The sequence below is a fragment of the Cetorhinus maximus genome, chromosome 11 (genome assembly GCF_964194155.1).
Source record: "Cetorhinus maximus chromosome 11, sCetMax3.hap1.1, whole genome shotgun sequence".
Lineage (NCBI taxonomy): Eukaryota > Metazoa > Chordata > Chondrichthyes > Lamniformes > Cetorhinidae > Cetorhinus > Cetorhinus maximus.
The window spans coordinates 4554862-4579742 of NC_135889.1; the positions used below are offsets into that span (position 1 = coordinate 4554862).

A 24881-nucleotide genomic window follows, 5' to 3' on the forward strand; every position below is an offset into this window, starting at 1 on the left:
CCTTGTGTTTTTATTTTTATCTAAGCGGAGGGCACAACCCCATTTGAGCCTTGCTTTTTAAAAAACAGTCACATGAAATAAAGAGATAAATTTCAGTTGATCGGTATTCAGGCCACCTTTTACGAATCCAACATTGCAACTGTTCATTATTGGGCCACCACCATATCTTCGCTTGCATCTATGTCACATTTTCGTTCCTGTTTTGCACCTGTGACGAATTTAAACATAGCTTAAACATGAAAATATTAATTTCATCGGAAAGACCTCTTGATGCACCAAGAAATAAAAAACATTTTGCAACACTGGTGTTAAAATAGAGTCTGGACACTTCGCGGTGGCCTGAATTTTATGCTTGATGTGGGAGCGCGATGGACGGGACCGAAAGTGGATGTGAAATCTGCTCCCGCCCTCCATCGGTTCCTGACGGTGATTTTGTGCTGGCTGGCCAATTATCTGCTGGCTAGCTTGAAACGCATTCAATGGTGGTTTGGGAAGGGGGAAGGACGGGCACCAAGACAAGTGAGGGTGAAGTCGGGCAGTATCACACGAGCTCCCTGAAGGCTGGCTACTGCTGTGAAGATGCCTCCGGGAGCTGCAGAATTGTTGGAGGGATATCAGCGCACAAAGGATGCCCCAAACTATCAACAATGACACAACGAGCATCTGACGGCTGCGCTCAAACGTATTCGCTCCTTTTAATCCTGCCCCGGATCGAGAAGGGTGAGAAAATGTGAGCGTCGCCTGGCCGATTGGTGCCCGTGCACCAAGTGTAAAAAACGCTCGAGCCACGTCAAGTTCAGGATGATTGCATGTTTAATGGGCTTAATTGCCCTTCTAATTGTCGGCGGGCACGCTTCCAACTCCCGCGTGCGCCCGCCAACCATAATAACGTACGAGGGCACCGTGACATCGGGGTGTGCGCCCATCGTATTCTTGTGCAATTTCACGTGTGTTTGGGTCGGGCGCGCGCCCGCTCGAGCTCCTTAAAATTCTGGCCAATGTTTCTGAATGGAAAATGGTAATTCTGTGGGAACAGGGAAAATGCCCTGTGTTGGCAGATAAATTACATTAGTTATTCTGATTGCCTTTCTGTAATTTTAGAGGACGTGGTTTGACAGACAGACAATTCCATTCCATTTACTATCAAAAGCAAACTGCTCTGGTGATTCAGATCATATGCCTTTTCTTCCTTGACAACCCAGGTGTTTAACATCTTAATATTCTGATTTTGATGATTGGGAAGCGATCTGTTTGATCCTCAAAAGAGGATCTTCCCTATTGCGAATTTTAGTTCCCGATTTGCCTCCTGTGTCATTTTTGTTATTCTTTCATGGGGCGTAGACGTCACTGGCAAGACCAGCCTTGGTCACCCATCCCTAATTGCCCTTGAACCGAGTAGTGGCTTGCTAGGCCATTTCAGAGGGCATTGAAGAGGCAACCACGTTGCTGTGGGTCTGGAGTCACATGTAGGCCAGACCAGATAAGGACGGCAGATTTCCTTCCCTAAAGGATGTTAGTGAACCAAGTGGGTTTTTATGACAATTGGTGATTCCTTTGCTGAGACTAGTTTTTCTTTATATTCTCAATTTATTAATTGTATTTAAATTCCACCATGGTGGGATTTGAGCCCATATTCCCAGAGCAATAGCCTGGGCTTCTGAATTGCTAGTTCAGTGACATTACAACTGCGCCCTAATTGGCCAATTGATCCCAAGTAACTTACCACTCAAAGACTGCTCCCTCTTTGGCACCGTGTTTAAGGAAGGCTGGATGGATTTCAGACTCTTTGATTAAATGGACAGAACCGTTCCTGTGGTGTGTCAAGTTGGTATTTGCAGTGTGCCCTTTTTGTTTCTGTACGTTATTCCATCTTTAAACAAATCTACCCAATGTGTTTTGACTGGGATTGTTTTCAATCTCTGGGATGACGAATGGACATCCTAAAGAGTTTACCGTGGTTATGCGCAGGTTGTTGAATTCAGGCGCACACACGCATTCATGGCAGCAGGCTTTGGTTGAAGAGAGAGTCGAATTGTTAATGGAAACTGCTGTCTACCCACAAATATGGATTAGGAGCATTGGGAAAATTCCCAAACTCTAATTGGGAAGCAGTTTTTTTGTGATTGCGTCAATCTAGTCACGTGTGGTCGATAAAGTGTCACCAGCGTTTGCCAACAACAAAAACTTGCATTTTGTGGGGAATTCCAGAGCTTAGAGGCTAGACAGCCCAAAACATAATCACCAGTGATGGGGCAAAGGAAATCACTGATACGCCTGCATTGAAACACTCCTCTGTAATAAGGGCTATTTCAATGCTGTGGCGGGTTCAGGTGTAGGTTTGAATGAGAAACACAGTCAACTTTTGCAACAGAACTCTTCAGGGACGGTGTGAACCACTCTTGGAGCGCGTGTTTCCCTTTTGAGGCTTTACAATACTAGTAATACTTAAAGTTTTTAATCAAAACATGATTGTGGTTTTTATAATGACTCGTTTCAGATTGTTAAAACTGGAAAGCCCGTCCTCCGTATTGAGCCTGTTGATGTAAAGTGACCATCAACAGAGCCAGGTTGACCTCATGCATTTTTGATCCCAGTGTCAGAGTTCTACATTGTGTCTTGGCTATTTCAGTTAAAATAAAACAAACCGCTCCAAGCAAAGCCTTTCAACTTGGTTGTTCTGGATTTTGCATTTGCCCAGGCAAGTGTTTCAGCCGTATACCTTACACTGCTGAAACCAATCCTTGCCAGAATAAACAAGCTGAGTGGGTCTGCTTGAGCCCTGTTTATTTAATTTCAAGTGAATTCGATCTTGTTCGAGCCTACATCAGAAAAGTTTGAGTGTTAAATTTATTATCACAATGCGGTGCAAATAGTCCTTCATCTTTGCACTTTTTTGAGTATTAAGGAACATTGGTCAAGCAACCTTAAATGGATTGAGAAACTATTGGAGAGGGCGGGAGAAGTCACAATGATGAATTGCATCCTTGTCTTTTAATAAAAATTTCTCCTCGTATTTTACAAGGTTTTTTTGTCCGTACCTGTATTGTGCTATTTAAATGATGTCAGTGCTGTCTAGCATCCATCCCTCCTTCTGGCTGTCACTGGCATAGGCCAGAGGCAGACTGAAGGTCCCTCAACAGCACACCTTCCTCCCTGTCTCAGAGTGACCCTTTATTATATCAGAATGCTGCTATTTCTCTCACCAGTCAAGCCTGCACCCTGACCGGTTAACAAGGTACATGGGACCCTGGGTTTTATTAACAGAGGCATACAGTATAAAAGCAGTATAAAAGTTATGGTGAACGTTGGTTCAGCCTCAAATGGAGTATTGAGTCCAGTTTTGGGCACCGCACTTTAGGAAGTATGGGAAGCCATTGGAGAGGGTGCAATAAAGATTCACGAGAATGGAGCCTCTTATCCCTGGAACCAGTAACCTGGGTAGATTGGGGAAGCTGGGACTGGTTTCTTCCAAGAAAAGAAAGCTGAGAGGAGATTTGATCGAGGTGTTCAAAATCACAATCAACCTGGACAGTGCAGATAGGGAGAAACTGTTCCCATTGGCGGAAGGGTTGAGAAGCAGGGGACACCGATTAAAGGTGATTGGCAAAAGAAGCAAAGGTGACATGAGAAAAAACTTTCCTACGTGGCAAGTGGTTAGGATCTGGAATGCTCTGCCCGAGAGTGTGGTGGTGGCAGATTCGTTCCAGGCTTTCTAAAGGGAATTGGATAATTATCTGAAGGGAAAAAATTTGCAAGGCAGCAGTAAAAAAGGCAGGGGGTGGGTCTTGCTAAGTAGCTCCTGCAGAGAGCTGGCATGGAAATGATGGGCTGAAGGGCCACCCTCTGTGCTGTAACTATTCTATGATTCTGCGAAATGAAGCTGCCAACTTTTCCTCGGTTTTGGTCAATTTTGGGTCACGGGCCTAAGAACTAGGCCACGAATGTCCAAAGTTATTTTGCGTCCGGCCTTTACAGCGGACGGAGAGGAACCTTTGAGTATCAATCTGCACAGGATTTGAATCCAGGCTTATGGGGTTTTAAGGCACCACCTGTGCAGATTTCTCAGTGATGTGCTCGGTTCATCGATCACGTATGTAACCATCATCCCCACCCCTCCCCAACAAAAGATAATTCTCTTGAATTTGGAAGTAACTTCTCAAATTTACCAGCTCAGCTATTACAGTGTGACTGCATGTGGGCACAGTGGTTGGATATAGTGTTAACTGTCTAAGTGGTACAGCTGTCTTTTGGTTTTGACGGTGTAGTTATAGCTATATTGCTCATCATTTAGTTTCCCCCTTGTGCGAATCCCCTATCAGAGGTCCAGGCTAGCGTGTTAAGCACAGTGTGGGTATCATAGTTTCCATTCTGAATCTAGAGTGCTGACTTTTAAGCAGAGCCAAGCCACAAATTGCGTGATCTCTAATGCTTTACTTCAGTGTCTGCATTAGCAGCCAGCTCAGATGTCATCTGCAAGCTGTTAGTGAACACTTTCCTTTCTCCTCCCATCAACCCGACCACTTAAAGATCTGTGGACCACCATGGCAGTTCAATATTTGCGCACGCTGTGTTATAAAATAGTCATTTCCTATCCAGTTTGAATATAAAACAAGCTAGATTTTAACACTATAAGGCAGGTGTAGCATTGAGCCAATTCAATCTTCCGAAGATGTTTTAACTTATGGATACTTGGATAGTAAACTCTGTGTTTGCAAATCATATATATAACCAACAAAAGATAATTCTGTTGAATTTGGAAGTAACTGTCCTCAAATTCTAGTGTTGAAGGGCATCTCTCTCTCTCTCTCTCTCGCTCTCTCTCCCTCTCTCTGCTCAGGATGCATGGTCAGTCTCTGCAGTGCTGATCAGTGAAAAATAACCTGTTCTTGAAGAACAGCTTGTAATGCCCAAACAGCATGCTTTATACTTTGGCTGTTCCATGGCATTTGCAAGTTAACAGTTGTGGTTCCAATAGCTCCCTGTAACATATTAGCTGGCTATGTAAGAACCATATGAAATAGGAGCAACAATAGACCATAAGATCTCTCCAGCCTGTCCGCCATTCATTAAGATCATAGCTAATGTTCTACCTCAACTCCATCTTCCTGCACTATCGCTTATGTCCCCTAATTCCCTTTTAATATACAAATAAACAAATTGTTCTCTGCCTTGAATATTCTCAGTGACTGAGCATCCACAGCTTTCTGAGGTAGAGATTTCCAAAGATTCGCCATCCTCTGAGTGAAGAAGTTTCTGCTTACCTCAGTCCTAAACGGCTGATCCCTTATTCTGAGACTGTGACCCCATGTTCTAGACACTCCATCCAGCTTATACCACTTCAAGTCCTATAAGAATCTTACATGTTTCAATGAAATCACCTCTTGTTCTTCTAAACGGTAAGAAGTATGTGGCCTGTCCTACGCAATCTCTCATAGGGCAACCCTCTTAACGCAGAAGTTAACCTAGTGAACTTGTGTTCAAGTCGTCAAAGGCAAGTATATCGTTCCTTAAGTAAGGAGACCAAAGCTGTACACAGTACTCCAGGTTTGGTCTCACCAAGGCCCCTATGCAAATATTGCAGTAAGACCTCATTCTTATACTCCAATCCCTTGGTGACATTGGATGCATTACAGTACAGAAGTCTGATTATAATAGTATCCAACGATCTGAGGCATAACCACCATCACTAAAAGATTAACCTTTTTTCAAAGGTGGCTAGCTCGTTTTGCTCAGATTTTTGAGCGTTATCCTTTTTCCTTATTGAAAAATGTGCAGGTGAGAAATTCCACCTGATTTGAAGCTGTGCCACAGACTGGCTCTGGGCTGTGAGCTCAACTGTGAAGCACTCTTGACAGTTTGTCCTTTCTCCAGTGACATCATAGACATTGTACAGAAGAAAGGAAAAGCTTGCCATTATATAGCACCTATTACATCCCCTGGACACTCCAAAGTGCTTTACAGGCAATGGCTCGTGAGGTGAAATCACTGTTGTGTGGCAGGCAATTTACACTCAGTAAGATCCCTGATCCCTGTCTTGAAGCCATTAATGAATATATTATTGGAAAATATTTTTCTTTTAAGATAGAGGTTTAGTCTGTGGGTGTGTCTGAATTGGATTAAAGCCAGCTAGTCTGGGTGCTTTGATGTGCACTAGTTTTGAGATGTAAGAGAGGTAGAGCGCATTTGCATTTTGTTGAATAGAGCATTCAAGAAGTGGGGTGAAATCTGGCACCCAGCTAGCAGAGACCAAGCAATATTTATATTACTAATAAAATTGGTACTATGAAAGGGGTTTTATTGTTAGAGGTGGAGTACAAAGGGGCTGGTGATACAATGAGAATGTACATTCAATGAGCTGTGCTGGGTATAACAGACAGCAGTTTTGTGTGTGCAGGGCAGAGGCAATGTAAGATCAAAGCAGCTGTAAGCCTACAACTGTCCTCGCCCCTGCACTGTGACGATCACCCGAGCCATCTTTCACTTTATCTGGAGGTCGAAAATGGATCGTGTCTGCAGGGGCGCGATGTACAAGCCTCTAGTTAGAGGGGGAAAAAACATCGCCCTCATCCTGATGGCCACCTTTGTGTGTGGCTGCATCAAGCGGTGCGTAGACCCTCAGTACGCAAACACCAAGTGTCACTACATGCTACGATTCTACCTGTCCCTGGTGTTGCGAAGGATGGGTCTGGTCACGCTGCTGCGGAACGCTCCAAGTAGTTGAACCACCTGTCCCTCGTGGAAAAATTTATGCAGAGAAACACTTTTAACCACAAGTCCATCAGGCAGTGGTCGGCACATAACATCCTAGAGGCCCTGCGGGAAAAGGAGAGGGTGGATCCTGTGAGATGGTTCCCCGAGCAGACTGTCAAAGTCATTTGGCAGAATGCCTCATCGCCAGAACTTTCCAACAAGCACCAAGACGTAGCGTGGCTGGTGGTGAGAAAGGCCTTCCCCATCAGATCCTTCCAACACGCCAGGAGTCTCACCCCCTCAGCACGTTGCCCTCGAGGTGGCTGTGGTGGGGACGAGACCGTTGTTCACCTCCTTGTGCCTATGCGAAGAAGGTCTGGAGAGAGATTTTTGTCACGGTTCATCCCAAGCAGTTCTGTGATGCAGGACTCTGTGCTCTACGGGCTGTTCCCAGGGACACACACCGAGACAAACATCAACTGCAGCTGGAGGATCATCAACTCGGTGAAAGACGCTCTTTGGTCCGCCCGAAACTTGTTGGTCTTCCAGTGCAAAGAGTTGTCCCCGATCGAGTGTTGCAGATTGGCAAGGTCCAGGACTACGTGCTGAGGGACGCACTAAAGCTTGGGGCAGCCGCCACAAAGGCCCAATGGGGAAAGGTCTTTCAGCCGTAGTGCACCAAGGGGCTGGAAATTGTATAGACCCCTTGGGCTGTATGACTCACATTGAAATGTATCTAGTGAATACTACATGTGTCACAATTGTATTGAAGCACCTCAGAGTGCAACATAATCTATATAGATAACATAAATACCATTCACTGTCTGACTGACTGTAATGACCATGTTGAAATGTCTGTAATGTTCATTGATTGTATTGAAGGACCTCATGATCTATGTGGAAAACTGGAATATGATTGCACTTTTTATGATGGCCATTTTGAAATGTTTTGGAATGTTCTTTCTGATATTTTATGAACAAAGCATGCTTTTCCAAAAAAAACTGTCTCCACAGGAACCAAAGTGAAAGGAACCTCATTTTGAATTTGTAAGGTGAAAATGCTTTGCCTGATGTCTGCTGAAAGTCAATGGGTTGCTGTTGCCTTAATGGAGATTAGTTTGAGCATTTGATAAAAGTTATGATGATAGTAATTTGTAGCCATGTGTATATATTTAACTTGTGTAAATTAATAAATGTCTCACGTATTTTGATATAAAACCCCTCGAGAACTGATGGTCTGAGCTTAGAGTTGCATCTCAAACATACAATAATAAAAAATATAGGTTATGACAGTTGTTTAAAGTTTCCCTCTGGGATTTTTAAATAACTCAGCTTTGCCAACTGCATCGGTCATAACAATCCCACAGGCTGCAATGTCATGTATAACGAAGTAATTTATTTTTTTATAGTTCGTGGGAAGTGGGCAGTTATTGCCCATCCCTAATTGCCTGTGTTCAGAGGGCATTTGAGAGTCAACCACATTGCATGGTTTGTTGAGGAATAAATATTGCTCAGGACACCCAGGGTGCTACCACTGAATTTTCCTAATCGCTACATCGTTGGTGGCTGTGGTTTCAGCAGCTAGGTTCCTTGGCTCAGGAATTCCCTCTCTAAATCTCTCCGTCCCTCTCCTCCTTTTTAGACCCCCCTTTAAAACCTATCTTTGATCAAGTTTTCTTCGAAGCTGCTCCTGTGGGATACCTTGGGACATTTTAACCATATTAAAGGTGCTATATAAATGCAGGTTGATGTTGGGACGAGGCTGCCACCTTGGAGGGGGCCACTTAGTTCGTGTGGAGGCCATTCAGTTCATGTGCTTGTGGCCAGTGCTAGTGTTTCTAATGGAGCTGTCTACCCTGATAAAACCTCCCTATCTCTTCCCATTAGGAAAAATACACTTTGGCATGCAGTCTCTGACCAAACTACCACTGCTGTAATTGCAGGTTGCTGAGGACATCGAGTTCTTGAAATGGGATAAAGGACCATGGCCGGAGCAAAGTGATGTTTCCTTCCATTTACTCAGACTGCTGTGAGTACATACATGGGTCGCACTTGACAGGGATTGGATAGTTGGAGGTTGGATAATACCATTCAGAATAAGTTGCCCTCTTGAGGAGCTCACTGTATTGTGAAGATACCCTCAAGACCAGTCCAAAGCTATAGATAAAATCAAATGTCTGGAAGAAAAGTCAACAAAAATGCAGGAAATGTACAGCAGGCATGTCAGCATCTATAAAGAGAAAGACGGGATACTGTTTGTCTCAATTCTGACCAAGAGTATCCACCTGAAATATTAAGCCTGCCTTTTCTCTGCACAGTTACTGGTGTATCCACTTGTGCATTTACAGATTTTTCTGCTTTTATGCAAGCTCTTATGGTCTGGTCTTGTGATGAAATACTGAATAAAGGTTTATTCATTTATGGAAAACGGCCTGCTAGATGCAATGCTTACTTTTGCAACAACCTTTTGATACTTGGCTGTGGGAGTGCTGCAAAGCTCATGTTCAGTGTACTCTGGGTGCTGGTATGCTTGTTGCTGCTGTCCAGCTGGGACTGGCAATCCCACAATTAGAGTCTTGTTTTCCAGTGTGGTGAAGGTCAGTCTAACGCCAGCCCGGCTCCTATCCTGCCACGTGGGCCGTTTGCCAAAGGACGTGATTATTAGAGTTTTTTGAGGAGTAACTAACAGGGTAGCTAAAAGGAAAGCAATGAATGTAGTACTTATGGATTTTTAAAAGGCGTTGGGTAAGGTGCCTCATGAAAATGTTTTGCCCAACGCAGAGGCTTGTTGGCTTTGGGGTTAATATATTAGCAAGAATAAAATTGCTGCAAATACCCAGCTGTTAAGGCAGCATCTGTGTAGAAAAAGTGAGTTAGTCTTTCAGCTCGATGATCTTTCATCAGAACATCTGATGCCAGTGATGTGCAGTCACTGGTGTTAAGGTAGGAAACACAGCAGCCAACTTTGGCACAACGAGATCCCACAAACAGCAATGTGACTCTAATGACCAGGTAATTTATTTTTTGTGATGTTGATTGAGGGATAAATATCTGTCAGGTGGCGGGAAAACTCCCCTGCGCGTCTCCAAAATAGCGTAATGGGACCTTTTCCAACTGCCTGAGGGAGCAGACAGGGCCTCTTACAACAGTGAGGCGTCTTGGTGACACTTTGTGTGTTGAAGGTCATGATGCCTGGTGCGTTGTGGCTGAGGCAGACCTGTTAAATCAGCTGGCCTTTCCCAGTCCACCTTTTCATTTATTCATATATTCCAGTCATTACTGCCCCTCTCTGTTCTGTACCAAGGAACTTGCTTTTTGCTGTGTGGTTAGGAGGAGTGTTTGTTCCTCTTTCTGTCTGAGAACAAGCTGCCATTGCCAAAGCACCAGCACCAGGTTGCCTTGCCCCTTTTGGCTTGAGAATGGCCCAAAGCACTACATAAAAATGTAATTAGAAAAGAAAATCAGGGAAAGTGCCGTTTAGAAACTAGTAAATCCAGAACAACATAAATGTCAGTCTGGTATTCATTGTTGGCCTTTGCAGGACTCTGTTGTTCCAACAGAAACCACGTCTCTGTTTTTTTTTGAATTCCATGTTGAGAATGTACTGAAGACATATTAAGGAGTAACGTTTTCAAGTGATAAGGTCAACTGCTGTGTAATGGGGCCCTCTAAAGATCAAATTTAGCTTATAGTACCAGGAAAGCAGCAAGATTGGAAAATGCTATGCGTGACCGCAGACCAGTTCCATCTGGGGAAGCGTTGACTGGGGCTGTATCCCTGCTTCATTACAATTGATTATGAGGCGGAATTATTGAAATATTATTCAATCTGCACCATGCTGTCACTGGAGGCCTGGTTTGGCAGGTTGTGGGCAAGTGAAAGTATAATGTTGCAGACAGGCAGTAGTGCGTGTAGCGTCCCACTTGCATATATCATGAGTTGCACCACACTGCTAGTTCTCCCCTCACCCACAGCTCTGCAGCATGCATTTGGCTCTTGCTACCAAGGACCACTTGCTTCTCTGCAGCAATGTTTTTCATTCATTGATGGGATGTGAGCATCAGAAGATCAGGAATTCTGATGAAAGATCACAAACCTGAAACTTTATTATTTATTACATATATTTTACTTATTATTTGTTTATTTTTTAAAAATCCTTTTTTCATCCTTTTTCCCCAACACCCCGCCCACCCCACACTTGTTTCTACGTTGCACTTTTATAGAGCATTGACCCTTGTTCTGCTATTGTTTGAGTCATATCGCTCAGGGCTGAAATTTTCTTTTACAAAATGGAAGGATTTGGCACGATCTAGACATGTTGATGCTGACCTGGCAATTTTTTTTAATAAGAAGGTCATAAGTTCACCTTGGAACCCAACAAGAAATCACCTGACAGAATCACGGAATCACAGTGCAGAAGAGGCCCTTCGTCCCATCGAGTTTGCACTGACACGTGAGAAACACCTGACCTACCTACCTAATCCCATTTACCAGCACTTGGCCCATAGCCTTGAAATGTTATGATGTGCCAAGTGCTCATCCAGGTACTTTTTAAAGGATGTGAGGCAACCCGCCTCCACCACCCTCCCAGGCAGCACATTCCAGACCGTCACTGACCTTTTATAGCACTTGAGAAGGAGTTGCTTGTTTGTGTTGAACTGCAGAGCGCTTTAATTAATGAAAAGCTGGGAGACAAAAAGGCAATCACATGGCAGAGGAGAAAAACCTCAGTTGTGAACCTGCTTGTTTGGAAGGCAGCCTTGTTGGGGAATAAGCTGAGGAAAGAAGGACCTTGACTGTCTCTCTCTCTCTACCTTACCTAAAATTGTGTGTGGCTATCAAGCTGTAGCCAGAGAACCTGCATTTGGATCTGCAAAGCTTGAGGCCAGTGATGAGCATGTCCAGTCATCCACTGGGACCAGCAGTTTGTCTTCACACCAGAGAACCCCAGGTCGACAGCATTGAGACCCTGTGGACTTTATCCTTTATTTTATAATGCCCATCCTCCAAAACCCATCTCTGTTGTGACTCGAAGTGTTTGCCTTTTGTTTGTTTGTCTTTGTGTGTGTGTGTGTGTGTGTGTGTGTGTGTGTGTGTGTGTGTGTTGGTAAAATTCTTTAGGAAGAGATAGATAGTTATATTTCTGATTACAATTGTGTGTTAACCAGTACTTGAACTTGTTAAAAGAAGTTTTGTTTTAAAATAAATTAATATTCTGAGTTTTTGAAAGAAGCCTGGTCAGACTGTCTTTTCTTCTGGGCACTAGAAGTATAGGTAAACAATTGACCATTTTGGTGAGAAAATTAAACATGTAAATTAATGGTACGGCCTGTGGAGTAGTGGGGCTTGATAATTTGCGCACTCCTTCAACTCGGTCATAACACTATTAATGCATTCTACTGTCTTACCTTGATGCCACTATCAGCACCTTCTTTAGTCTTTAACACTACCATTAACACTCCCTCTGTTGTGTCCATGACATCTTTGTCAATCCCTCCTGAGCTCCCACCTATCCCTGACCTTCTGTTTTGCCCCACCTGCTCCAGCCCCTCTTAAACAGCATAAAACCCATCACATTTCTACTTCTCTTTAGCTCTGAAGAAGAGTCATAAGACTCTCAAAGTTAACTCTGTTTCTCCCCCCACAGATGCTGCCAGACCAGCTGAGTTTTTCCAGCCTTTTCTGTTTTTATTACACGTTATAATTGATGATGGGAAATAAGTGAGCCTGCCATTTGTTGCAATTTACAACGTACAGCACAAAATTAATCATCGTGCACAAAAATATTCAGGGCAAAAATCCATACTTGCCTTGTAAAACTCCTGGCAGACTGAGAACCATAAAACAGTGAACCTTTGAGCTCAGATTGCCAACAAGTCATGGGGAACGGGGAAAGAAAATGATCTCGTTTTTTTTATAAAAAAGTAAACTTCAGATATATTCAGCCTATTCTTTCTTTAAAATGAAACGCACTGTGAACGCACAGCTTGAGACGGACTCTTTCCCTCTCCACAGATGCAGCCCGGCCTGCTGAGTTCTTCCAACATTTTCTGTCTTTATTTCAGATTTTCAGCGCTTGCTGTATTTTGCTTTTGTAAAGCCGTGGTTTCCCTGCAAGTGTTGAGTACCCTTGGCGTTGGCGATGACCTTCAGCAAGGCGAGAACCCGTGTCAAGCTGTGCTTTCGCACTGTGTTCCATTTTAACGATAGAATAAGCTGGATATTTCTGAAGTTTACTGAAAAAAAATTAGTGAAGAGATCAATTCCTTTCCCCGTTCCCCGTGATTTCATGGCAATCTGAGTTCAAAGGTTCTCTGTTTTCTCGTTCTCGTCTTGCCAGGAGGTTTGCAAGACCAAGTTATAGATTTCTGATAAAAAGCGAAATACAGCGGATGCTGGAAATATGAAATAAAAGCAGAAAATGTTGGAAAAACTCAGCAGGCCTGGCAGCATCGGTGGAGAGAGAAACAGAGTGAACGTTTCAAGTCCGTTTGACTGAAGAAGAGTCATATGGACTCGAAGCTTTCACTCTGTTTCTCTCTCCACAGATGCTGCCAGACCTGCTGAGTTTTTCCAGTGTTTTCTGTATAGATTTCTGAATATTTTCGTGCGCAGGGGATTAACATTGTGCTGTACATTGCAAATTGTCGCAATGACAGGCTCGCTTAGAGCCCCATCACCAGTTATAGCTGAACTTGCACTCTCCTTAAATTAACATTAAATGAAAATGCCATCATGGTCATTTAATCAGTCAGTGTTAACATCACTCCTCATCAATAGCAGCACAGGCAAAGTAAAAGCAGCCTGTAATATTTACACTAGATATTGAAATAACCAACCTTGTGAATGCACGACGTCTCGCCTGTAGGTTTAATGGTTGCTGAACTCACCAGAGCAGAATTTTAGGAGCTGTGACTGCTGAAGTGTAGGAAACACAGCAGCTAATGTGTGCACAGCAAGATCCCACTCGCAGCAATATGATAACCAGATCTTTTTTTTTTAGCCATGTTGCTTGAGGGGTAAATATCAGCCACGACACTGCGGAGAGCTCCCCTGCACTGCTTCAGAATCATATTGTGCAGGGTGGAGTATAAACACTGGCATAGACCTATAGAGCAGAATAGCCTCTTTCTGTTCTGCATATGCTGTGTGTACTCTTGCCGTGTACTCTGCAAGTTGAATTTTTTTTAATGCAGCCTTCAGGTTCTAAATTTTTAGCGTCTCAAATATTTGGAAATGTGAGCTGATAATGGCACAGGGAGAGCACATCATCATCTGTGAACAACGTGACCAACAGTCTATCTTAGAGAATGAGTACAGTGTGATCAGTGAAAAAGGAAATAGTGAATTAGATTCAAATTAGGTTCATCTGTTTTTTTCTACCATAGCCTCAGTGGGGGCATTGGCATCGTCAACTTAGACCATAGAGCCATAGAGTTATACAGCACAGAAACAGGCCCTTCGGCCCATCGTGTCTGTGCCAGCCATCAAGCCCCTATCTATTCTAATCCCATTTTCCAGCACTTGGCCCATAGCCCTGTATGCTATGGTGTTTCAAGTGCTCATCTAAACACTTCTTAACTGCTGTGAGGGTTCCTGCCTCTACCACCCCCTCAGGCAGTGAGTTCCAGATTCCAACCACACTCTGGGTGAAAAAAGTTTTCCTTAAATCCCCTTTAAACCTCCTGCCCCTTACCTTAAATCTCTGCCCCCTGGTTATTGACACCTCCGCTAAGGGGAAGAGTTTCTCCCTATCTACCTTATCTCTGCCCCTCATAATTTTGTATACCTCTATCCGGTCCCCCCTCAGCCTTCCCCACTCTAAGGAAAACAACCCTACCTTATCCAGTCTCTCTTCATAACTGAAACACTCCAGCCCAGGAGTCATCCTTGTGCATCTCCTCTGCACCCTCTCCAGTGCAATCACATCCTTCCTATAGTGTGGCAACCAGAACTGCACATACTACTCCAGTTGTGCCCTAACTAGCGTTTTATACAGCTCCAACATAACCTCCCTGCTCTTATATTCTATGCCTTGGCTAATAAAGGCAAGTATCCCATATGCCGCCTTAACCACCTTGTCTACCTGTGCTGCTGCCTTCAGGGATTTATGGACATGTACACCAAGGTCTCTCTGATCCTCTGTACTTCCTAGGGCCCTACCATTCATTGTGTATTCCCTTGCCGTGTTACTCCTCCCAAAGTGCATCACCTCACACTTCTCAGGATTAAATTCCATTTGCCACTGATCTGCCCATCTTACCAGCCCATCTAGATTGTCCTGTAATCTAAGACTTTCCTCCTCCCTATTTACGACACTGCTAATTTTCGTCTCATCTGCAAACTTACTGGTCATACCTCCCATATTCACGTCTAAATCATTAATGTACATTACAAACAGCAAGGGTCCCAGCACCGATCCCTGCCTTACACCACTTGTCACAGGCTTCCAATCGCAAAAACAACCTTCGACCATCACCCCCTGCCTCCTGCCACTAAGCCAATTTTGGATCCAATTTGTCAAATTGCCCTGGATCCCATGGGCCCTTATCTTCTTGACCATTCTCCCATGCGGGAACTTGTCAAAAGCCTTTCTGAAGTCCATGTAGACAACATCAACTGCACTACCCTCAGCTATACAACTGTTTGAAAATTTCAATCAAATTTGTTAACCAACAACAGGTTGAGAGAGATAAATAAATAAATAGAGGGGAAAAATGCTCAGTTGTGAGAGAGAAAGGGAGACAAAGGAAAAGTAAGAAAATAATGTTAAACCTCCAAGAACAATTTGCTACCTGCAGGAATGAGACTCCACAGTTTGTATATTCCCTTCCTGGGCCTCAGCTTGAGTGGCTTCACAGGCACATTAAACTCATTTAAAGGATCCATACTTTGTTAAATACCAGGCCTAACTTTCTGCCACAAGTTTAATTCGTATTTATGATGTTTTTTGAAACTTGTAATGTGATAAATAGTGCTCCCCTGCTTTTGTGAGGTTAATAATTCAAATTTTTTACACGTTAATAATTATGTGCACCGTGACCTCTCTGTTATTTTGCTAGCAACCGCTGGCCCATTTAATTAGATTACAAAATGGATCGCACGCCAGGCTGTTTTTTTTCCCCTCTTGATCAGAAATTTTTGCTTTGTACTGGGCTAACCCATTGTTAGTAATAATGTGATGTGAACTCATTTGAAATGGCACCAATATGTCCTTTGTTTGAGTCACCCTCTGCTCTGTAGTAAATGTTGCCATTGTTCTATGTGATCTTTCTGCTTTCAAAGGTTCAGTGCAATTTTAATGGGCAAAAGCATCAAAGACTCTGAAGCCTGAAAAACAACAGGACACTTGTATTAAAATACAACAGTATCGCTCATTTGAGAGGGGCTTTCATGATCAGTCACTCTTTTGCCTAACTTTAAAACAAATGTCTTTAAGTCTTTTAAGCATTGCCCACAAAACCATAGGCAATTAATAGTCAGATAATTAATAGGCTGCATTGAGATGGCTAACTTCAGGAGCCACTGTGCATCTGGAGAAGTGGTTGAAATGAGCTAAGGAAACTCAAATCAGCCAAGATTTATTAGTAATGCAAAACTTAAAAAGCTAATGGATCTATTGTGAAACTGCCTAACCATGAGGTTGGAAATTGATGTTGGTGATGCGACTGTACACACCCTTCACATGCCTGTATCTCTCTAGTTTAATGATGCATGTTATGATCGTGGACTAGACCCCCAAGTTCTCGGAACAATCCGGTTAGGGACCAATAATGTTTTGTTTCGAGTATACTAAGTTTGAGATTCAAGACACTTGCTCAGTGAATAAAGTCACAAGATTCCACAGGTTTTGAACAAAAAAAAACTTTACTGTACAAGGTCAGAAAGATAAAACAGCTTAAAATAGCTATCTTATATTGTAACATTCAAGGTTAACATGAGGTACATGTGAATCAACAGGCAAACTACACCACACTGCACAATAAATGGAAAATGCGACCAAGACGGAGTCCACAGATTCCTCAACAACCTACCCAGACGTCAGTAAGCACTGTGAGTCAACCAATCTCACTGAAACTCTCTCTCACGAGGGATCCCTGCCTTCACCTTCGAAAGTCTCACCTTGGAATCCTCTCCAAAAGTCTCTCCAACTCGGCTGCAACAACAGCCCACCTTCCCGGGGTTTCAATCTCGTCTCCCTGAGATTCTGTTACCCCGGATCCCAGAGTTCGCACTGAAGCACCAGCTCGCAAGCAAGACTTCAGCCCCTCGACCGAGCAGAACAGTACTGCCCCAAAGGCCCACAGTATGGAGTCACCAACCTTCTGCTGCCTCCTTGGATCTCCTGACCCTCCTTCACTTAAAATCTGCTAACTGCAGCCTTTTTCCTGCTTTGTAACTTAACCTAATGGGGACTTGTCCCTGTCCCCTGCCTGGGACTTTTCCTTTTGGGACCTCTCCCTGTCCCCCTCTCCCTTTGGGACCTTTCCCCGTTCCCTGCTTGCGACACTTGTTTTCAATGGCGCTCTGCTCCCGTTCACATGATCCGGGTTTTCACAGTTTTTTTCCTTCATGCATGGGCGTGCTGGGCCGGTCCTTAGCCCAAAGAACTTAGAAATGCAGAACCTAGCACATGCCAGTCCGCTCCCAGTTTGGGCACGTGCAGAAACTCCGAGGTCTTTCGGGGCTTGGAGCTCCCGACCTCTGCTCTGGACTCCCAAGGTCAGTCTGACTTGGGCAACACGCATTAGAGTAAATGGATTAATACCCCTGTTTCAAAAAAAAATAGGAAAGAGGGGAAATTGACGTGTGAGGGAATTTGTTGTTTCGTAAAATTGGCCTCTGGGGTGCAGTAATAACCTGTCAGATAGATTATCAGCCCTTTATTTCTTTCTGTCTGTGAAACTTTAGAGTGAGCCATGGAGTATCAAGCAAGTCAGGCCAACCTGAAGCCTTGCTCTGCATTTGAATTTCACTGAAAATGGAAGATGCCCATTGCAATCATCCCACCCAGTTTTGTGGCCATTCCTTTCGATCTCACGTTGCACTAGCGCCGTCAACCTCAGATCACCCCTGCGTCTCAGGGCAGGGCCCAATGGAAATTCGCAAGCAGGGCAGACACACGAGCCTGACAGCCACCCGTGTGGAATGTATTGAGGCAGTTGAAACCTTTTAACTATTAAGTTTTGACTGAGAAAGACACCAGCTGCCAGAAAAGTCGTTCACCATGATGAATTGTTAAAAAAAAAAACCTGACCTCTGCTATTTGTCACTGAGTTGTGGGCTGCACCAGAGAAAAGCAGCAGAGGGTGCTATCGTTACACTGAATAAGTTGAGTGCAAAGTTGCCCCACAGTCGTTCCTGTACCAGATTGTCGTGTTTGCTGTTACCAGCTAATGCATAGCAATTTTGCTTTTGGGCAAATTAATGGGTACTCTAGTTTGGCAAAATGTGGAAAACCCTGTGATGGTTTCTGATCCAGTAGGTTCCTCCTTTAATACGGTTCCAACAATAGCACTAAGCTGTGAGCGTGACCCCAGGTTCAGTGCGTTTTAACAAAGTGCGTCTACTGGATGTATTGATCTGTCAGCAGGAACGGTACCAACTCACATGAACTTGTCTCCTTGTGTAGGGTTGAGAACAAGCAGCGTGTGGCTGACCTGACATCATTCCCCAGATTCCTTCCAGAAGTCACAGTTGGAGCTCATGAGTTTGATCAAATGTATCACGCCTACCGACAGGTAAGGGAGCTGGACGGGAGCCTGCATTCTGTATTAAAAACACACACGCTGCTGGAAATACTGAGCAAGGCTACTCAGCGTTTTCTGTCTCTCTTTGATTTCCAGCATCCGCAGTGTTTCGCTTCCCCGCTCTCTGTGTTTGTGTTTTTAAATATTTATGGATTTGGAGGCTGAACGGTCCTGTAATTTGTGTCTGAGCAGGTGCTTTGCTGTGAATTGCAATGTTTTCCTTCCCTTGTAAAAGCAGCATCAGGGCCAGCACAGGCGACGATGCAGAGTTAAGTTTGTTTCCACACCGCTGACCCTAAAACCTGCGGAATAGGCTTGAGTTGCTTTTGGACCTTTTGCAATATCTGTCCCAAGCAAACTGCTTTCTGCTCACGAGTTATCTGGGGAATGACCTGTTTTTTTTCACTTCTCGCGCTCTTCCCCCCCCCCCACCCCCGCCCCCGCACCCACAGCCTTCAGTGGAACAGTGTGAAAGTTCTGTTTGGATATTCTCCATCCATAGCGATGTGGGCCAAACCAGACATTGAATACGTGGGGGAGGCGTGTAGGTGCAGTCGTTGTTGTACACTACTGCTGGCATCGTTCTGCTCTTTAGACACATGGCTTGCTAATTTTTCATAAACAGCGATTCAGATTTTTGAGCAGTAAAGATTTTGGGGGTGGATTTTGTAACTTAAAAGTGAGGGTTTTTTCTTTAAACCCCTGGCTACTTAATGTTAATTTATATATTTCTTTAAAGCGGGGACACCCAATGCCAACGTCAAGCGCCTCAGGTCAGGAGCAAATGCTGGTTAGGAAAGTAAATCATTGCCATGCCAGTACCTGTATACTCCCAGCCTGAATGTGGAATTTCCATTTCACAATCCAGCCACTTTATTTTGGGTAAATTAGCACTATTCGTGCTTGGCCATTGCCAGGCTTGTGTTGTGTGGCTGTGGACACCAGCAGGCTGGGTTGAGACTGCCCTCCTCCTTAGGATAATGGCAGGATGGCTGGTTTCGCCCCTTTGGCTATCCGTGTGTGCCGGGTTCAACGACAGGCCCCAGAACTACCTGGTTACAGCTCAATACATGACCTAGGTCTCCAGCGCTTGCTAGGAGCAAATTTTATACACCTGTATCAGCTTTTTGTAAACAACTTCACTTTAGCAGTTGAATGCGAGAGGGCAAAATTGTCTTTTTCATCTGATTTAAGTTTATTGTGCAGTGAATGTTGAATCATGCACCAATTGTACATGTACAGCAGGTTCCTCTCTCTATAGAATTCTGTCTTCTGCTGCATAGAACTGACTGGATTGCTCCACAAAAGAGTCGACATGGACTCGATGGGCCAAATGGCCTCCTCCTGTGCCATAAATGACTCTATATTTTTTTAAAAACTGCTCCAAGTACAAATATAAATTGCTCTCGAATGAAAAAAAGTATTCTGAACCTGCTGTAGGCCCATCACTTGAAAGAACAATTGCCAAAAATACGCTGGGTCAGTGCAGTGAGTGCAAATGGGTTCGGTCAGAGGTGAGTTTTCAGGGTGGGTGTAATGAAAAGCTTGCTGTGAAAAAGAATTATTTTGAGGTAGTCACAACGTCTAGCACGCGATCTATGTACGTTTCCTGGCCGCAAACCACAACAGTTTCTCACAGCCTTTCGCGTTCAAGCAATGCAATTTGGCAGCACAGTTCAAAGCTTGCTGTTTATGGTTTGGCCACAAGCTGAGGAGCTACAGCTGAAGAATCAAGAGAACCTGGTCCTTGGAGACCTGTGCAGTTAATGAGTCCGTGGCACAGAACATAGGAATTGGGAGCAGGATTTCGCCGTATGACCCATCGAGCCTGCTCCGCCATTCAATAGGATCATGGCTGATCTTGGGCTTCAGCTTCATTTTCCCACCCACTCCCCATATCCCTTGATTCCCTGAGAAACCAAAATCTGGCTGTCCCAGCCTTAAATACGTTCAACAAGGGAGCATCCACAAGCCTCTGGGGTAAGAGAATTCCAAAGCTTCACAACCCTTTGAGCGAAGAAATTTCTCCTCAACGCAGCCCTAAGTGATTGACCCCTTATCCTGAGACCGTGTTTTAGATCCCCCCCGACCAGCACTGCCCTGCAGGAGCATCAACCATGAAGATAAAGCACAATGCCACAGAATGCCCTCCATTAGCAGTCTCATCGTGCTTCTGCTGTTTATGTTGTGAAGCAACTTCTGTCACTATCGTTACTAAGTGCCCTGCCCTTCATGTGGGAATAAGATGCTCGTGTTAAGGATCCTTTGGAAGATGAGAGACTTGGTAATGAGCCCCTGATTACTCAGGTCCTGTTACCGTTCAAAAAAAGGGAGAGACTTGCATTTATAATTTCACCACCACCAGGTGCCTCAAAGCATATTTTACAGCCAATGGATCACTTCCTGAAGTGCGGGCGCTGTTGAAATGTAGGAAACACAGCAAGCTCCCACAAACAGCGATGTGACAACAACCGGATATTTTCTTTGTGGTGGTGTTGGCTGAGGAAAAAATATTGGCCAGGACACGAGGGAGAACTCCCCCCCCTACTCCTCTTCAAAACAGTGCCATGGGATCTTTTACATCCATCCAACAAGGGCAGGTGGGGTCTCGGTTTAATGCCTCGTCCAAAAGAGGGCACCTCTGACAAGTGTGGCAGCGCTCACTCACTGGAATATCCAGGCACTGGGGTGGGGGATGAACCCAGAAGCTTGTGACTCAGGTGAGAGTGCTGCTGACTGAGTGACAGGTGACACTGCAAAGTTCAAATCTAGCCTTGCCTGGCTTTGGGCCTGAGCTGTCCTCTATGGATTTGGCTTGCGCAGCTCGGGATCCAACTTGGCTAAGCTCTCTACTTGGAAGATGAAAGTTTTGATTCACCTGAGGCGGCTGTTGTGGAATAAAAGGGAAGAAGAGGGGCTTGTTGCACTCCTAACTTCTGAACTCTGGTGTGCCACGACATCTTGTGGAGTTTCCCTCTCAACACTCCCATTAAATACTAAGATTTACCTCAGAGGCACATAAGGCTCTTTGTCTGGTGAAATCAGTTAACTTCCTCATGAAGGGGGCCCTGACCTTATTGCTCTTCCCCTTTCTGCCCCTCACCTCCCAAAGCATTCCCATCACGACTCTGTTATGATAAAAAATTGTGCTCAAAAAGGGGTTTTGGTGTGCCTCTGGCTGTAAATAATGTCTTTGCTCAGTCTCAAATCAGCTCCCTGTGGGCACAGGGCATTGCTCATTAATATCTAAATAGGTGATGTTGCTTTGAGGCTGACTAATGGCTGGTATGGGTAATGGGGGGAGCAGTTGTACTGTTAATGTTTGGGCTGAGGCAACTGGCTGGGGGCTAGTAGAGGGAGCTTTTTTTTTCGAAGTAACCATGCTATACCTGGCCGGGCACTCAAAATAGAAAACGTAACCCCCTAACAGTGGCATCCTTCACAAAATAGAGGTAGGGGGCGGGTGGGTGGAATACTATCTAGATTGTTTGATAGGCTTGGTGACATTGTGCAGCTTAGTAAAGCTCTAAGGAAGTACTTTGACAACTTTCGAAGGTTAACTGGAACAACAAAGTAAGGTTGTCCATTGGGATGGTAATTTTTTGGTGGGGGGGTGGTGTGTATTTGCTGTGGTTAAGTAGATGTCACTCTCTCCCTGCACCCTGTTCCATTCCTTCCTTTTTGCCTCACTACCTCCTCCTGCCTTAAGTATCCTTAAGGCTTACTGTTTTTGGCCATGCTTCCAGCCCCCTTCCCTAACCATTTCCTGCCTGGCTCTACCCTATAAAGTTCCATGGAGTTTTTAATTACGTAAAAGACGCAATATTCATGTGAATTGGTGATCCGCTTTCAGAGTTATGAGTGAATGGATTGCATCTTAGTAGAAGATTTTTTACAGGATTCAAGCAATTTAAAAAATCAACTCGTTCTAACCAGGACCATCTGGGTGTACAGTAGTTAATGAATATCAATTGTCTTTGTGCTCGTTAACTGGGCACTTGAATGCACGTTGATGCCAAGCAACATGAAAGCGTTTCAGGTCTGCTTTCTTGCAAGCTGTACAAATCGTTCGTATCATGGCTCTGTGTTCTGTCTCTCTTGTTTCAGCTCCCAGGTCGAAGATATGCAGAAGGTTACAACGTTGACGTTGGGGATAAGTGGATCTGGTTAAAATAACTGTGTGACTTCCAGAAGAGCAATTAAAATTGACCTTGAAGGAAGAGAAAGCGAGGGAACTCTCTGCTCCCGAGGGGAAATGGCTGGCTTCCTGCTGAGCTTGGCATGACAAATCCGTCTAGAGTTACCTTCAACCTGTGCAGAATTTTGAGCACCTTATTTAATTGACTGTAGCTATCTAATAAAACTTGACATTGAACTTCCTGTGTCCTGTTGATGTAAATGTGTGACAACCTTGGCTTGGCGTAAACATTCCCAATGTGGAGCGGCCATTACACCAGTTCTTCCTTGAATGTATGAGCTTAAAAGCGAAATGTATCGCATAATGTTGTTCCGAAATTCAGCGGCATTGACTGACTCCCTGCAGTCTTCCCTTTCCCATCTGCGACACGTTTCTGCTTTCTAACCTTGCCCTCAACAGGCGTTCATGCACTTGTGTTATCTACAAATGTCGCTATCTGAAAAAAAAACACCCAGATCCACCTCACCGCCTCTCCCAACCCCTCCTCTGTCTCTGCTGTCAAACTTCTTGCCCAACATCCAATCCTGTATGAGCTGAAAGATCCTGTAGTTGATTTGAGTCTTCTCAATGTTTGGTGCCTTCAGTTCATGCCACTGATTCCATCCCCTTTCTTGACCACTATCTTGGGCTGAATTAGACCGTTGAAAGCTTCAGCATCACATTTAGCCCTGAGCTGAGCCTCTGCCCCCATAGCCTCTCCATGATCAAAACTGCCTATTTCTACTTTCTTAATATTGCAAGCATTAGCTCCTGCCTCTGCTCATCTGCTGCTGAAACCCTCATCTGTGCTTTTGTTTCCATAGACACGACTATGATCAGGCCTCATTAAGTTTTGGTCTCCCCACCCCTATAGATGAAACTGAGGGTGTGGACGAGGGCTGCGGGATTGATTGCTGGTTTAAAGCATTGTAGTTACTAAGTAGGCTCAAAGAGCACTGAGAAGCATAGTTGTTGAGACGACCACACTATTTTTGATAGGCAAAGGAGTCGAAGGTTGTGAGGAGCAGACAGGAAAGTGGAGTTGAGACCCCAGCCAGATCAGCTGTGCTCTTGTTAAGTAGACTCAAAATGCCAAATGGCCTACTTACGCCTGCTCCTAAGTCCCATGTTCCTTAAATATGAACGCAGTGTGATCATGGACATCCTTGTTTATAGTCAGTTACTGAAGACTAAAGAAGAGGTATGAATGGCACTTACAGAAATGTGTTTTGCTCAATGGGTAGATTCTAATGGTTGTTTGCCTCGATGGTGGCATGGGTGAAAGGTAATTCTGCAGGGCACTGTTCTGTTGACCTGTTGCTCTGAGGCATAGTCCCTGGTGTAAATTTGTAAATTCTCCCAATTTTTCCCTTTTCCAGAGCCCACTTGAGAGATTGATCAGACCAGTGATCTGATATAATATCACAGAGTAATGTTTTAAACTGTCGGGGTCTTGGATAAAGCTAAAAATAAAAACAAAATACTGCACACGATGGAAATCTGAAATAAAAACAGAAAATGCTGGGGGGGATAAACTGGTCTGGCAGTGTCTGTGGAGAGAGGAACAGAGTTAATGCTTCTGCGTTCAATATGATTTCTTCTGGTTAAGGTTTCAAACTCTGTTGGAAGGTCCTTAACCTGAACCATGAACCATTAACTACATATCTCTGTCCACAGAGGCTATCAATCAGGCTGAATATTTCCAGCACTTTGTTTTTATTTCAAATTTCCAGCACCTGCAGCATTTTGCATTTGAATTTATCTAGTTTAATCTGAATGCAGCTTTCTTTGGAAGAACATTTTAACTGATTTGAGGCTATAAACTTTGGAAAATAACATCTGTTGAGGATGCCGGAGTTGGAGAGAAGAACGCAAGTATTAACTTGATTCATTAAGCAGTGAAAATCAGGCCCATTACAGGACTTTGGTATGTTATGTGGGCAGACTTTCCAGTGCAGTACTGAGGGAGTGCTGCATTTTAAATGGTGCCTTCCTTTGCTAAACTCAAGCCCTGCCTATTGGAATACGCTGTTAATAATACTGTCCTGCACAACATTTTGAAGTTCAAGTCATGAAACAACAGATATGGAACAATTTAGTATTCACATTGAATAAGCATCCAGACATTGCAAGGAAATCAACTGAAGTGTTGGTTCTCTGTCACAATGACTTGTGAGGTTTCACCTTATTTGTGAACAGAAATGTTGAAGTTGACAGAATCTGACAAAGAACTGCCAAGCCTTACCCTTTCCTCTAATCGTAAT

The 24881-nt window shown here is 44.2% G+C and overlaps 1 protein-coding gene across 1 annotated transcript in view; it reads left to right on the plus strand.

Annotated features, from left to right (window-relative positions):
- The window catches only part of ndufa10 (NADH:ubiquinone oxidoreductase subunit A10), a 79756-nt gene extending 56941 nt beyond the window's left edge, over positions 1–22815 (plus strand). Inside the window, exons 8-10 of the mRNA XM_078551419.1 lie at positions 8634–8719; positions 18323–18431; positions 22548–22815. Coding sequence (XP_078407545.1) covers positions 8634–8719; positions 18323–18431; positions 22548–22616 — 264 coding nt within the window. The 3' untranslated portion in view covers positions 22617–22815. The remainder of the gene's footprint in view (positions 1–8633; positions 8720–18322; positions 18432–22547) is intronic.
- Positions 22816–24881: the final 2066 nt, after the last annotated feature.